The sequence below is a fragment of the Triticum dicoccoides genome, chromosome 2B (assembly GCF_002162155.2).
Source record: "Triticum dicoccoides isolate Atlit2015 ecotype Zavitan chromosome 2B, WEW_v2.0, whole genome shotgun sequence".
Taxonomy (NCBI): domain Eukaryota; kingdom Viridiplantae; phylum Streptophyta; class Magnoliopsida; order Poales; family Poaceae; genus Triticum; species Triticum dicoccoides.
In genome coordinates this window covers 756,351,510-756,365,798 of record NC_041383.1, presented here as the reverse complement: position 1 = coordinate 756,365,798, position 14,289 = coordinate 756,351,510, and the positions used below count along the sequence as shown (strand labels likewise).

At 45.2% G+C, this 14,289-nt stretch overlaps 1 protein-coding gene across 1 annotated transcript; it reads left to right on the top strand.

Annotated features, from left to right (window-relative positions):
• The first annotated feature begins 913 nt into the window (after nt 1-913).
• On the top strand, nt 914-4,096 carry LOC119366080 (zinc finger BED domain-containing protein RICESLEEPER 2-like). The gene is made up of 5 exons (XM_037631745.1): nt 914-1,162; nt 1,426-2,160; nt 2,290-3,560; nt 3,660-3,724; nt 3,829-4,096. Exons 2-5 carry the CDS (start codon nt 1,451-1,453, stop codon nt 3,859-3,861), a joined length of 2,079 nt encoding a protein of 692 aa, XP_037487642.1. The 5' UTR covers nt 914-1,162; nt 1,426-1,450; the 3' UTR covers nt 3,862-4,096.
• The last annotated feature ends 10,193 nt before the right edge of the window (nt 4,097-14,289 follow it).

Genomic DNA, 14,289 nt, shown 5'->3' with positions numbered 1-14,289 from the left:
TGCTAGAAAAAGTTGAGCATGAGTATGCAGTTTCAGAATGTGATGGTCCTCTGTCTAAAAAATTCTGATAGGACAAATACTGTGTCATTTCAATATCAGATTTTGGAGTTAATAGGAAGCATGTTTGGGGGAGAACTAAATCATAATGCATCCTATAGCTACCTAGATGAATTATCTCCATTAGTTCGGCTCTGTTGACTGCCTCTGCTAAATCATAAAGCATGATACAAGCCTACTGTAGTTTGTCTTTGTTGATCACACATTCGACAATGTTGTAATGAAAGTTTGCAAAAATATAGTTATCTCTCATGGATTGATATGTAAGCATAAGATTTTATTCATTAAAATCTTTCATTGTCCTTTTTAGTTGTTCTCTCATGTCTCTATCTGATTAGGGTCGCCAGATTCGGTATAATCTTTCTCTCTGCTTTTACTTCGCGATTCTGCATATGTATATTAGGATGTATATGAGAATGAACTGAGCAATATCAGATCTTCACAATCAAGACAGCTGGATTGTGGATTGCCTAGGGCAGTGGTAATTCACAGAATGTATGATGTTCAATGGGAAGCATATGAGACTACCAATGTTCAGTAGAGATTTCCATTGATCTTTAATATTATTTATACCTTCTTCATTTGTCCATGTGATTTGATTTTTTTCCACCCAAACAAATATTATTTTCAGTGAAAAATTTGCAGATGAAAATCTATATAAAACCATACAACTGTTTTAATAATTATGTGATGGAGTTCAGACGTGTGTTGCACGTGCAAGCTTACTAGTCTACCGAAATCTAACGGACTCTCCCAATCAATAAGAATATTTATTTGTATGACATGTGGACCCCAAGAGATGTATCGTCGACTCGTCGTATAGTGCTCCAGCAAGGGCGGCACCGCGGCAGTCCCCCCAGTTTCGCCGCGCCGCCACCCATCTCTGTCTCTCCCCATTCTCTTCTTTCTTTTCCCCTTCCCCATCCGACGAGCGCCGCCGCAAGGGCCGAAGCCCACCGGCCACGCCCATTCATTTTCCACCGGACGTGGAGCAGGGCACACGGCCGGGGGGCACAGCCGCACAGGAGGGCCGCGGCGGCGCGCGGCGGAGCAGGACGCCGCCGACGGTCGGCAATCCGCGAGTACCGGACTGGAGGAGTCCACAGTGAGTCCCCCCATCCCTTCACACCTGCATCGATCTGATATTAGTGCTACTAACTGAGGACATTTTAGCCTGATCCGATACGATTTGATAGAACAAGTACATTTGTGGTAATAATATCAGTATGCTTCATGTTTGTATCGATCTGATTCCTCTGCTATGAAGCCAATGTACGCCATTTATTTACGTTTCCTGTTTTCCGATTTTTAGGTCTGATTCCTATTCGTGTTAGCACCAACCTTCACTACTAAATGTGTTCTTTGTAGGGTTGATATCTGAGAGCAAGTTTGCATGGCATCTTCTGAAACTAGCGCCGCACCGGCAGCACGGAGCTCAGATTTGGCTGGACATTCAACAACTCCAGATGCTACGCTGGACACTAGCGCCGAAGCATCACAAGGTGCCGCTGATGGGTCTGTCAGAGTTGGCACTAAGAGAAGAAAGCTTCCATCATTCATATGGAGCGATTTTGAGAACGTGTTTGTTGACGGGGAATGGAAAGCCGACTGCATCTATTGCGCCGAAATTCTTCCTGCAGAAGCTGCCGGTGGCACTTCACACCTGGAGGACCACCTGATGTCGTGTGCTGATTGGCAGGCACTGGCAGCCCCACAGGAATCAAGGTTGTCAAAGGCTTTTGACGATGGGGAAGCCGATTGGGAGGATGTTCTGTTTGATCAAGCTGTTGCCAGGAAACAGCTTGCGATGATGATCTGTGCCCATGATTACCCTCTGTCTATCGTCGATCATGCGGGTTTTCAAAAACTGTGTTATGCATTACAACCAACGTTTCAGATGGTATCAAGAAATGACATTAGAAAAGATATCTTGGGTATGTATGCAGCCGAGAAGGATAAGATGGTGAAGTATTTTGCAAACTTTAAAGGTCGAGTTGCCATTACTACGGACATGTGGACTGCAGAACATCAGAAGAGAGGTTACATGGTAGTCACTGCGCATTTCCTCGATGAATCTTGGCAACTCAAGAGCTTTATGTTGAGGTAAAAAACATTCTTTTCTAATCCTTATAAATCTGAAATGCTTGTTCATTCATTGCAATCTGGGATGTTGCTTTAATCAGTGTAAAACTATCTTATCAATCTGAAATGTTTGCTTTGCTCTTGTCTTAGGTTTGTTTATGTGCCTGTCCCACATAATGCCACAGTCATATGTCAAGCACTGCATGAGTCCCTTGTTGAGTGGCATCTCGAGAGAAAGATATCGACGGTGACTCTGGACAATTGCACACCGAATGATGAAGGTATGGAACATTTGCCAGATAAGTTGGATTTGAGATCTCTTCTATTGGAGGGTAAATATCTGCATATGCGCTGTGGCGCACATATGCTTAATCTGATTGTGAAAGATGGCATGGATCTCATGGAGAAGGGCATAGAGCGGGTTCGTGATAGTGTTGCATATTGGTCAGCTACTCCTGGGAGACATGAGAAATTTGAAAAAATGGCAGGGACTCTGAACATTGAATACAAGGAAAGGTTGTTTCTTGATTGTAAAACCAGATGGAATTCAACCTACAGAATGCTAACTATTGCATTAGAATACATCGAGATTTTTGAAACACTAAAGACACGTGAGAAATCATTTAGTTGTTGTCCAACCAAAGATGATTGGAAGTTTGCTAAGGAAGTTTGTGACAGGCTTAAAATTTTCTATGATGTCAGCGAGTCGTTTTCAGGCACTAAATATGTTACTGCAAATATGTTCTTCCGTAAAATATGTTGCATTCAGTTGGCAATACGGAAATGGGTTGCTAGTGACAATGAGCTTGTGCAAACAATGTCTGAGGAAATGAAGTGGAAATTTGACAAATATTGGAAAGATGTACTTGATCTTATGTCTGTTGCAACTGTTCTTGATCCAAGGTACAAGCTTCATATGTTGCAAGCTATTTTTGGTTCTCTCTATGGAACGGAATATGCAGCTGTGGAGGTTGAAAAAACAAGGAAGCTGATGGCTGATTTGCTGAAACAATATCAAGAAGCTGATGGGGTTGTGGCTACATCAGAGCCTGTTAGCACTGCTGCTGCAGAAGCTGGTGGAGAAATAGACATTATGGACATATTTGATCGATACATGTCCTCACGGCCTACTATCGGTGCTTCTCCAGTGCAGACAGAATTAGACTTGTACTTGGAAGAGCAAATTATCCGTAGAATACCAGATGAAGACATCATGACTTGGTGGAAGTATGGGGGTGCAAAGTATCCTACTTTGCAAAGAATTGCTCGTGATATACTGCCTATCCCTGCGTCAGCGGTGATATCAGAATCAGCCTTTAATACCAATGGCAGACTGCTTAGTCCACATCGTGGCCAACTTGCGCCAAGCATGGTAGAAGCTCTCATGTGTATGAAAGCTTGGTCCCGTGCTGACATGATAGGTAATTGATCCTCTTGAATTTCGATCATTTGTTTACTTCACTTTTCACTGTAGCCATTTGTTAATGATTGTTCCTAAATCGCTTGTATCTTTGCATTAGGGGACGGCAATTCGACCCTCTGTGCAGTATTTCAGAGTGTTCTTGACGACGATGAAGAGATGATGGTAACATATTCCGCTCCTCACACTGGTTTTGTATACGCTGCAATGTTTGTTATTTTTTACTTCCATGATTTTAATTGTTGTGCTTTTGATATGTTTCCTTCAAGAATGACTCTGAATCTATGATAACTGAAGACTAGTCTGCCAAGAGGCGAAGAACCGAAGATGGTGCCTAGAAGCTGCTGTCGTCCTTTATTTATAAATGAGAATTGCGATGCACTTGATGTTTGTCTCACGGCTGTACTTGTGCTCATTTGATGGTGTGCGATGTCATTTTGTGAGAAACTGAGACTGATAATTGACGTGTTCCGCACTCGTGCTTATTTGCTATTGTCTGAAATGCTAAATATCCGAATTGCTATGTTTTGCCCCAAATGTGTTGTTTGGCTTTCAGGCTGCTGCTGTAGATATCAATGCTGGTAGGGACTTCCCACTCCATTAGTTGGAAGCTGCAATTGATGCCATGGCTCACTGCATCAGTGTTTGTTGGAAGCTTGCCCTGATCCAAACATTTTGGTCGTAGTTTTTGGCCCGTGTCTCGTCTCTGTTGGCTCCAGCGTCCAGAACGGCCGCCAGCTCTAGTGCTTGCTCGGGCTTGCCAGTGTGGCTGCTCGGCGTTGCCCGCCAGGCCTCCGGGCCGTCCAACCTCTCATGTTCGCTCGTCGATGGTCCTGGCAGGAGTTGGCATCCGGGGACCAGGGCGGAGCTGCGGGATTTTGGCCAGCGTAAGACCAAAAGCTCCTCCCCCGGGGTATGCAAAAAACCAACTAGAAGAAAATAGCCCGGCATTATGAAATCAACCTGAGACAGTGTGGGTGTTTATGTAAACCTAGCTAGATGTGTGCTGCAGGATTGCTGCATTTACGAATTGGTGAAGATCATTCTACCCATTTGAGATTTGACAGCACACATCATTTGCATCATCACTAAATACAGATAAAAACTCATCTTGCATCTCATCATACGGGAAATGAAACTAAGCAAGATGACTTGCAGCAGTCGACGTTTCATCAAAACAACTCTACCATGAGATACCAAATGATATTGAAATCTAGATGGTTTATTTTTTCCTTTCATTTCAATTCGGATGGACCAGATGATACTGAAATCTAGAAGCCATGAACTAGGGCGCAAGCATGGCGATCAGCTCCTTCAAGACGGAGGGGTAACTCATGATCAGGTCTTCGAAACCATCAGTGGCCGCGACAGCCCTCAGGTTCCCTGGTGCGCCTAGAAAGTCGTAGCACGCCTTCTTCAACCCGTCACAACGGTGTTGCTCGGTTAGTTCCAGGATGGTGGTCGTGGTGTTGACGCCAATGAACCCGCATATCTTAGCTTCACACATGAGCTTCATCCGCTGCAGATCGTACCTATCCGCCGCGACAAGCAGCTGCGTCCACTGCCACATCGCATCTTCACCATCTCCCTTCCCCATCTCCGGTTCAGAGTCACTGTAAATGAATGCAAGAATTGCCCTGAAAATTCGAGGCTCCATGTCCTGTATGTGTATGGCGCTGGTGGTCGCCGTGCCCTCCTTCATCGGGCCGAAGAGCTCGGCCTTGAAGACTCTAGATCGGGCCGCGAGGACGGACCGGTGTCGGTGATGGTCTGGTCGCCAACCTTGAACTTCACGTCTGTGCCTTCATTGGCGGTAAGGAGATGGGTGAAGTGCGTGTGCATGTCGGACGGCGGCACCGTAACGTATGGCGAAGCGGCGCCGGTTCCCTTGGTGTTGACGACGTTTTCGATGACGACGATATCGCACCGGAGGATGAAGCTATCGTCCTTGAGATGTTCCGAGTCTTCTAGGTCATCCCTGCTTATGAAATTGGAATAGGACACACCACAAGATTTGCCACGGAAGTCACGTACTTGACGTGAACGAATGTGTGTTGACTCCTGCTCGTCGAACTGGCCAATGAAACTAATCCCGTACTGCGCTTTTACAGGCTTGGCGACATCCTGAGCGAGGGCGAGGGAAGCAGATGCATAGCCGGCCCTGGCCAACGACGAACCGTTAGGATGGTACACAAGAGACCAGAGATACCCTCCCACTCTGAAAGGGCCAGATTTGATGTGATTGCCTTTAGGGATGCCTTTGATGCATGAGTAGCTTTCGATCACAAGAAGGTGGTACCCACTGGCAGCGCGGGCGTCGTTGGCAGCCGACCCGGAAGGCCATAGTTTGCCGTCGCGGATCAAGGATACGCCGGCGAACGACATGGCAAATGAACGAACCAGCAAGTGGAAGGAGGAGGATTGGAAATATGGACCAAGAGCGTACACTTCAGACTCCGACACATGTTATCTGTATATATGCAAACATCAGAAATGAGCCCGTGTGAGTCTCCTCGTCTTTCGTATTCTGGTGTAACTGCCCGCGTTCTAGGAATGTGAACAGGCTGATGTTGGTCTCCGTCCCTTCCTGTGCTCGAGAGGTGAGGCGATAATTGCGTGCACTCCCGAGGGCCAATAATGGATTGATCACAACGTGTCGTTTGGGTGCAACTTTAGTTTTTTTTTAAATGAAGCATCCTTTTATTTATTAGTAATAATGGTTACATCGTCTATAAGAAAATTTACAATATCACTCGTAGGTTCCTCAAACCAATCCCTTGTCTCAGAAAATTTAGGTACTCTAGCAATTTCATTAGCTACTTTATTTGCCTCCCTATTACAATGTTCAAATCTAACTAATAAAAAATCACAAGCCATAAAATAACAATCATCAAACATAGCCGCCGCCGCTCCCGCTGTATGTCCTCCATTCTTCATTGTGTCAATTACTTCCAAATTGTTGGAGTTAACAAGTCGGTTGCTTCCCGCCTTTTGTGCAAGTAATATGCCAAAACGTAGTGCCATGGCTTCCGCTGTTAAAACATCTGCGCACCAATCCATCTTCCAATTCCCTCCAACAATAAATCTTCCTTTACCATCTCTAAGTACAGCTCCCGCTGTGTCTCTAAGCATGTCTTGATCGAACGAAGCATTGACATTTAATTTCACAAAACCTAGAGGGGGCCTTGTCCATCTCTCTATTCTATTTGTTGCCTTGGAGGATTGGGCAATAACATAGTTTATCGTTATAGCACGTGCTCCCATCAAAATTTGGTATGTATCTTGGGTCTTCCACTGATGGACTAGCGAACGTCTTTCTCACCATAAATACTAGGTTGTTATAGCGACCAGTTCGCGAACATTCTGTATGCCCACTATAGATAGCTCGTGCTCCGGCATAAGAAGTAAAAATTCGAGTACTGCCTCTCCCGCACGAGCTTTTTTAATGGCTTCGTGCAATCCCAACTTCTCCCACACCTCTTTTGCCTTTTGACACATAAATAACAAGTGTTTAGTATCTTCAAGGCCGTTCGAACATGATGGGTAGGTGGACGAAACTTTCATATGTCTATTAGCAAGTGTAACACGACACGGGAGGGTTTCGTGTAAGGTACGCCAAATAAAAATCTTCACTTTTGTCGGACAAGATAATTTCCAGATGTTGTTCCAAATAGTATTGACATTTATTCCTCCCATGCCATTAGAATGTTGCAATTTCCTCTCATGTTGCTTTTTTCCATTCCTCCATATAAGCAGAACGAACCGTGAACAGTCCATTCTTTGTAAACCTCCAAGCTATGAAATCTGACATGTTATACGTGGGGAGGGGGATCGCAAACACCCTCTGGACATCAATTGGCCATAAGGTTTGTCGTGAAATTGTCACGTTAGATGTCCTAGCGTAAGGACTTAGTCGTGGAGCCATCGCAACTAGGAAGCTTAAAGGGGTTAAACGGGACAAATGACATGAGGTTTATACTGGTTCGGCCCCTTGCGGTGAAGGTAAAAGCCTCCGATCCAGTTTTGGGTGGGATTGCTTATGAATCGATAACCAGGGAGCGAATCCGCTTGACCTAGTTCTCGATCTGATGTTACTTGCCCTGAACCGCCGCCGGGTCGTCCCTTTATATACAAAGGTCGACGCCCAGCGGCTCACAGAGTCCCGGCCGGTTCATAAACAGCGCCCGGCTCGGTTTCTCTATTCCTTTCTTACAATACAAGTTATGCATACATGGCGGTTTATCTCTACATGCCTTAAATCGCCTCTGGGCCTTGGGCCTTTAAGTGAGCCGTCATCTTCAAGTGTCTTCGTGGGCTTCATCATAGGTGTGACCCGGCCCCTCTGAAGGAAATATGCCCTAGAGGCAATAATAAAGTTATTATTTATTTCCTTATTTCATGATAAATGATTATTATTCATGCTAGAATTGTATTAACCGGAAACATAATACATGTGTGAATACATAGACAAACATAGTGTCACTAGTATGCCTCTACTTGACTAGCTCGTTTATCAAAGATGATTATGTTTCCTAGCCATGAACAAAAGAGTTGTCATTTGATTAACGGGATCACATCATTAGGAGAATGATGTGATTGACTTGACCCATTCCGTTAGCCTTAGCACTTGATCGTTTAGTATATTGCTACTGCTTTCTTCATGACTTATACATGTTCCTATGACTATGAGATTATGCAACTCCCGTTTACCGGAGGAACACTTTATGTGCTACCAAACGTCACAACGTAACTTGGTGATTATAAAGGAGCTCTACAGGTGTCTCCGAAGATACATGTTGGGTTAGCGTATTTCGAGATTAGGATTTGTCACTTCGATTGTCGGAGAGGTATCTCTGGGCCCACTGGGTAATGCACATCACTATAATCCTTGCAAGCATTGCAACTAATTAGTTAGTTGCGGGATGATGTATTTCAGAATGAGTAAAGAGACTTGCCGGTAACGAGATTGAACTAGGTATTGAGATACCGACGATCGAATCTCGGGCAAGTAACATACCGATGACAAAGGGAACAACGTATGTTGTTATGCGGTCTGACCGATAAAGATCTTCGTAGAATATGTGGGAGCCAATATGAGCATCTAGGTTCCGCTATTGGTTATTGACCGGAGACGTGTCTCGGTCATGTCTACATTTTTCTCGAACCCGTAGGGTCCGCATGCTTAAGGTTTCGATGACAATTATATTATGAGTTTATGAGTTTTGATGTACCGAAGGAGTTCGGAGTCTCGGATGAGACCGGGGACATGACGAGGAGTCTCAAAATGGTCGAGACGTAAAGATCGATATATTGGACGACTATATTCGGACTTCGGAAAGGTTCCGAGTGATTCGGGTATTTTTCAGAGTACCGTAGAGTTACGGGAATTCGCCGAGGAGTATATGGGCCTTATTGGGCCATACGGGAATAGAGGAGAGAGGCCAAAAGGAAGGAGGCCTGCGCCCCCCTCTGGTCCAAATTGGACAAGGGGCGCAGCCCCCTTTTCCTTCTTCCTCTCCCCCTCTTTCCCCTTCTCCTACTCCAACAAGGAAGGAGGGAGTCCTACTCCCGGTGGGAGTAGGACTCCTCTTGGCGCGCCCCTCCTAGGCCGGCCGCCCCCTCCCCCTTGCTCCTTTATATACGGGGGCAGGGGGGCACCTCTAGGAACAACAACAATTGATCCTTTGGATCTCTTAGCCGTGTGCGGTGCCCCCCTCCACCATAGTCCACCTCAATAATATCGTAGCGGTGCTTAGGCGAAGCCCTGCGATGATAGAACATCAAGATCGTCACCACGCCGTCGTGCTGACGGAACTCTCCCTCGACATTCGGCTGGATCGGAGTCCGAGGGACGTCATCGAGCTGAACGTGTGCTAGAACTCGGAGGTGCCGTAGTTTCGGTGCTTGATCGGTCGGGCCGTGAAGACGTACGACTACATCAACCGCGTTGTGCTAACGCTTCCGCTTTCGGTCTACGAGGGTACGTGGACACACTCTCCCCTCTCGTTGCTATGCATCACCATGATCTTGCGTGTGCGTAGGAAATTTTTGAAATTACTACGTTCCCCAACACCCTCCTGGGCGGGTCATGCCTAATAGTTATATCCCCAACATTAGGCCCCAGATTGATTTGAACCGGTTCATGTCAATCTTCAACACTTAAGAAAAATCTTATGCTCCCTGCTTGTGTGATAACTTTAACCCGCCGTGATGTCATCCGCCGGATTTGGGATAACCCACCATGACATCATCTATCATCAATTTATGCTTTATCCAATATATCTCAACGGATCCTTATCTTAAAGACCATCTTGAAAATCGAGACGTCCTTGTAGTTGGATAACTTATGTCTTTGGCCTCCTCGTTTTTTGCGCCCAGTCATCAGTTTTCCCTTATAAATAGACCCGATCGGGTCCTTTCTCATTCTTCTTCTTTCCACATCTTCTTCCTCGCGCACCCTTCTGCTGCTCAAGCTCCGCCGTCGCCGCCGCGCCCCTCGTCTTTGTCGACTTTGGCCACTGCATCGACCTGAGTCTGTCCAGAAAAACGGTGGCGAACCTCCGCAACACCCCTGTAGCCGTAAGCTTTTCTTCTTCCCCTGCTCCAGATCTGCATTAGGGTTCGTAGATTTTTCTTGCGTTCTTTGCTATTCATCTTGGTTCTTCATAGCTCTATACTGCAGCCTCCTCTGATCCAAGAATAGTGTAAAACTTATGCGATAACTGTTTCACACGCATTTTTGATATCAGCAGATCCCTTTATACTGCAAAGAGGCCTTCTAGAACTAATGAACCCATATGTACTCTGTTATTAGGTCTAGAATATTTTCTTTTCTGAACAGCTGTTTGATCCAAAATAGCAACTGTACTTTGTGAAACTTGTTTGTGCCACACTTAGGCAAAAATTTGTATCTTTTAGATTCCCCTAGCCATGGCGACTCTTATCACCGGCTTAAAAGATAATGCTTTAGTTGATAATCTTGACCGCCCATGGCGGCTTATATAATTGAACTGTCAATGATGCTTGTGGCGACTTAAGGAATCTGCCATAATTATCCTCATACCATTAGGCCCCTAGATAAGCCGCCATCTTGAATGTTGACATTTCCTCCGGCTTAAATTTGAACCGGAAATTTTATCCTTTCTTAAACTTCCATCGTCATGGCACCTAAGACAAGCACCTCATGCAACTGGGTTCCATCCATCATTACCGAGCAGACTCTCCAAGACTTTGTGAAAGTTGGTTACCTGCCGAAAAGGGATGCCATGTCTTATCGTGCTCTTGACCCGACAGAAGAAAGACCTCAACCCAAAGAAGGGGAGGTGATTATTTTCTCAGATCATATGAACCGGGGTTTCTCACCACCTGGCTCAAAATTCTTTAGAGACGTCCTGCATTTCTTCGAACTCCACCCTCAAGACATCGGACCCAATTTCGTGTCTAATATCTGCAATTTCAAGTGTTCAGCGAGGTGTATCTTGGAGAAGAACCCAACCTGTTACTCTTTAGAGAGTTATTTTACTTAAACCGCCAAAATGAATGTGCCAGCGGACAGAGCTTGGAACTTGGCTGCGTCTCAATCCAACACCGGAGAGACATCATTTTTCCTTATGCCAATCCGCCGAGCCATCCAGAGGACTGGAATCAAACGTGGTTTTATTGCCAAGATACCTCCCCGGCTGATGAGAATCCTCTGCCCGGTTTTCGCGCCCTGTGTCTGGACTCCAATCATCCACCGCCTAACAAGATAACACCCGCCGAACGCAAAACACTCGCCCGCACCTTGGCCAAAATCAAGGCTCTTCTGGGGAACGGACTGAATGGTATTGACTTGGTTCGGGTCTGGCATGCCTGGCGGATCATTCCATTAAGCCGTCACCCCGGTCTAGTTACTCAGGCAAGAAAGATGACCCTCAGCGACACAACCCTGACGATCTGCCTGATCATTTCATCAATGATATGACCAAGTGTCTTCTTAATGAAAGCTTAATAGACTGCGGCAAGGTGGGCTTACGCCCTTTCTGCAAAACCAATCCGGCTCCAGCGGTAAGTCGCCAAGCCGAACAAATCATCTCCAATATTGATGCTTTTATCTCTACTCAAACTTTTGCTGATTTTCATAGGCTGATGATAAGTATTGGAAAGTTAAATATGACCATGAAGCCGCAAAAAGGGACAGGAAGGCCAAGAGAGCCGCCAGGAGAGCTGCCGCAAAGAAACGCGGAAAGAAACCCAGTGCTTTTGAGCAGCTTCAGCTAGATGATTCTTCTGAGTCGGAGGTAGCCCTTGACTCCCTTGGCTCATTTTTTAATTACCTTATTGATACTGATTATGATCAGGATGACACGGGAGCCTGTAAGTGCATCTAGTGCCCCTTAGTGATTTTGGTGTATTGAAGACTTATAGGTTAAGGGACTGATGCATTTGTGAGTGTACACAGGTCTATAAGTCTATGAGGAGTTTGATATTTATAGAGAAAGTCGACCCCTAAAAATGAAGTTCTTCGACTCAAGACTTTGGATTTCTGAAGACTTTCTGAAGACTTTGAAAGTGAGGAAATTGGTGTGACCTTGAAGATTTGGAATTCATTCGAGGAACATGAAGCGTGAAGACTTTTGTTTTTGTAGTTTCATTTTATCTTTCTTGAGTCATAGGAAACACCGTACTGTTAAAGGGGGTCAAGGAAATACTAAGGAAAAAATTCCATGTGATGCTCAACTAAAAATCCTACACCTACCAATCCCTTCGAGTGAAGCCATTGGAAATCTTATACAGTTCAGTCATATTCTTCAGTGACAGAGACGAAGTTCTTCTGGTCTCTGAGGAATTTGTTCTGACTGAGGAGTTAGGAATTCGCCAGTGCGGATTGCCTACACAGTGAGGAACATGATAGCCCTGAGGAATTTGAGAGTCAAAATTCTGACCGTTGCTGTGCTACGCGCCAGCTGTCCCAAAATATCTACCCACCTCACGGTCATATTATTAAAGGACATTTATGTCTTATCATGTCGGGCTGCTCCCCAGGCTATGAATAGCCGCCCCCTACAACCACTAGCTGGTTGGCTGCTCTGAGAGAAACTGACACTTGTCATTTGAGAGCATCCCATCCTCCGAGGACTTTGAGAGAAAATCATCAAGTGAGGAAAACCCAAAACCCAAACCCAAAACACCTTCAAACCCAAAGTGATTGAGCATCACTAAAGAGATTGATCCTGCGTGGATCCGACGCTTGTTACCTTTGAAGACTGTGCTTCTTCCAGACGGTTAGGCGTCAAGGTTTAGAGCATCAAAGAGGAATTGTGGATCGCCGAGTGACCGAGTCTGTGAAGGTTTGGAAGTCACCTGAAGACTTACCGCGAGTGATTGGGCGAGGTCTGTGTGACTTTAGCTCAAGGAGAATACGGTGATGACTGTGTGTCCTTTGGTTTAAATACCTAGCTGCTCCAACCAGATGTACAACTGAGACATCAGTTGGAACTGGTCTACCAAATCATTGTCTTCACCAAGCTTACTGGTTCTATTTCCTCAACTCTTCCAGTTCCTCATTTCACTTGTTGTGTGCTTGTTCATATCTGTTTGAAGACTTTGACTGAAGAATTTCTCAAGTTCCTCAGTTCAATTTCTTCAGTCTGTCTGTCTTCATCCTGTGTTATCCTGTGTTTACGCTTTCTGTACTCTGTGCTTATCTTCATTTCGTCATGATGACTATGCTTGTTTTTTGTTATATTTACTTCTGAGTAGTTGTTTCGCTGCAAGTAGTTATTCACTAAGGAATTTCCTCACCAGCAAATTCCTTAGTGAAGAATTCATAAAATCGCCTATTCACCCCCCTCTAGTCGATATAACGCACTTTCAATTGGTATCAGAGCGAGGTACTCCCTTGTTCTGTGTGATTTTGGTTTAACCGTCTGGAGTTTTAGTTATGTCGACCGCAGGTATGATCAAGGTCTCTGCTGGGTGTCCTACCTTCGATGGAACGGACTACCCCTACTGGAAGAATAAGATGCGAATGCATCTTGAGGAAATTGATAATGATCTCTGGTATGTTGCGGAAAATGGTGTTCCCTCAGTCACACCTTCTCTGAACGCTACTAATGTGAAGAGATTCAAGCAACTCGATTCTCAAGCGAAGAACATCATATGTGGCCATCTGAGCAAAGGGCAGTATGGAAGAGTGAGTGCTTTGGAAACTGCTAAGCTTATTTGGGATACGCTGTCCAAAGTGAATGAAGGAGTCTCAACTCAACGTGACTCTCGTGTTGACGTTCTTCGCAATCTCTTCAACCGCTTCAAAAGACTCGACAATGAAAATGTTCAACAAACCTTCGATCGTTTCACTGACATCTCAAATGAGCTTCAAGCACTTGGTGCCACTGACATCACCGACCATGAGGTGGTGAAGAAATTGCTGAGATTGCTTGATTCCTCATTTGATACTCTGGCACTGATGATTCAAGAACGTGTTGATTACAAGTCACTTGATCCTGCTGATATCCTCGAGAGACTAAACACTCATGAGTTCCAGTTGGCCGAGAAGAGAGATCTCTATGGTTCGAGCTATGGCAGACCACGTGCTCTGAAGGCCAAGGCAGTCTCTGAGTCTGAAGGTGAAGACTCTTGTAGCAGCCTTGGTGATCCTGATGAAGTGAGCCAGGAACTAGCACTGCTTGTGAAGAAATTTCAGAAGTTCTGAAGACGTGGTCGCTTTGGAAAATCCTCAAGGAGTAATG